This window comes from Capsella rubella, unplaced genomic scaffold (assembly GCF_000375325.1).
Source record: "Capsella rubella cultivar Monte Gargano unplaced genomic scaffold, Caprub1_0 scaffold_247, whole genome shotgun sequence".
Classification (NCBI taxonomy): Eukaryota; Viridiplantae; Streptophyta; class Magnoliopsida; order Brassicales; family Brassicaceae; genus Capsella; species Capsella rubella.
Genome location: NW_006238682.1, coordinates 3,901 through 5,602, shown reverse-complemented (window position 1 = coordinate 5,602; position 1,702 = coordinate 3,901). Strand labels below are relative to the sequence as shown.

Below are 1,702 nucleotides of genomic sequence, written 5' to 3'. Positions count from 1 at the left end.
TGGACTTATTTGTGAATTCTGTTCTTGCCAGTGTTCCAATATTTTCCTGACAAAAGATCAAGATGTCCGGCTTGGTAAGTTTTTGATTTATTATCCACCCAATTTGACCTGCAATAGAATGTACGTGGACTTTTAAATAATATTCTCATCTTGTGTTGTATGCAGGGGACTTTGGCCTTGCCAAGACTTTGAAAGCGGATGACCTAACTTCCTCGGTATGTTGTAAAAGTCTCTGTAATTTGTGCATGTATAAGATGTTGTAGGAGAACGAATTAGTCCTGGTAGTAATAGGTTGCGGCTTTCTAAGCATACAGCTTGTATTTATGGCTTATTAGCAATTGAGCACATTTGGCATGGGTTATGAAATCAAACTTTGATGTTGAATATTAGGAATTCTACCTCGAAAAGTGATAATATCTTTCTAAGGTTTATAAAAGTCACGGTTACTCCTCTCATTGCATAACACAACCTTCATAATGATTATTCTTAGGATTGCTCTCAGCTTCTGAACTGAGAATGGTGTTTATGATTCATGGAACTTTATATGTAGGTTGTTGGAACTCCAAACTACATGTGCCCGGAACTGCTTGCTGATATCCCTTATGGTTTTAAATCAGATATCTGGTCGCTAGGTATATGTAACTCTATCCTCCTAACGCTTAAATTTTTTGCTATTGCCATTGAATCTAAGACTCTATGTTATTGAACAGGCTGTTGTATATATGAGATGGCTGCGTATCGGCCTGCTTTCAAGGCTTTTGTAAGTTTCGTATTTCACTTAGATAGTCTAAATGTTTCCTTAAGTTTATACCTTAATGGATGGTTCCCCTGCATTTCATCTCTTCAAAGTACCTTATGGCATTTGTTTCTATGTGATATATGGTTTCAGGACATGGCAGGGCTTATAAGCAAGGTTAATCGCTCCTCAATTGGCCCATTGCCTCCGTGCTATTCACCATCTTTGTAAGAGTCCTTTTCTAATCTGAAGCCTTATCAGTTCTTTCTTAGTTGACACTTTGCCTTGTCCATTAGTACCACCCCTAAGCTATGAGCTTTTATAAATTTGTACGCTGATATATTATACATAGATACAACAACATGTTAATTAACATATCTCTCCCTTTTTTTTTTTTATTGCAGAAAAGCACTCATCAAGGGGATGCTAAGGAAGAACCCTGAGTATCGGCCAAACGTATGATTTTTCTAGGATCAGCAACTGTCTGCTGAATTGCATTTATCCTCCCGAATGAAATTATTAATCATAATTTTTTTCTTCAATTTCTGTTTAGGCCTCCGAGATTTTGAAGCATCCTTATTTGCAGCCATATGTTGAGCAGTACCGTCCAACTCTTTCTGCAGCGTCTATAACTCCAGAAAAGCCTCTTAATTCTCGCGAGGGCCGGAGGAGTATGGCTGAAAGTCAGAACAGTAATAGTTCAAGTGAAAAAGACAACTTCTACGTGAGTGACAAAAATATCCGCTATGTGGTTCCAAGTAATGGTAATAAAGTCACTGAGACAGATTTAGCTTCTATCGATGATGATGACATCCTTGAGCATGTGCAACAACCAGCTGAAAATGATAATGTCCAGAGTGTTTCAGCAACGAAACCAGATGGCCATGGGATTTTAAAGCCCGTACACAGTGACCAGCGACCAGACATTATTCAACCAAGGCACCCAAAAACTATCAGAAACATCAT

The 1,702-nt window shown here is 38.2% G+C and overlaps 1 protein-coding gene across 1 annotated transcript in view; it reads left to right on the top strand.

Annotated features, from left to right (window-relative positions):
* Nucleotides 1–34: 34 nt before the first annotated feature.
* The window catches only part of LOC111829562 (serine/threonine-protein kinase Nek5-like), a gene marked incomplete at both ends in the record, with an annotated part of 3,018 nt that continues 1,350 nt past the window's right edge, over nucleotides 35–1,702 (top strand). Inside the window, 7 exons of the mRNA XM_023778903.1 lie at nucleotides 35–74; nucleotides 166–215; nucleotides 551–632; nucleotides 711–760; nucleotides 890–963; nucleotides 1,141–1,192; nucleotides 1,290–1,702. Coding sequence (XP_023634671.1) covers nucleotides 35–74; nucleotides 166–215; nucleotides 551–632; nucleotides 711–760; nucleotides 890–963; nucleotides 1,141–1,192; nucleotides 1,290–1,702 — 761 coding nt within the window. The remainder of the gene's footprint in view (nucleotides 75–165; nucleotides 216–550; nucleotides 633–710; nucleotides 761–889; nucleotides 964–1,140; nucleotides 1,193–1,289) is intronic.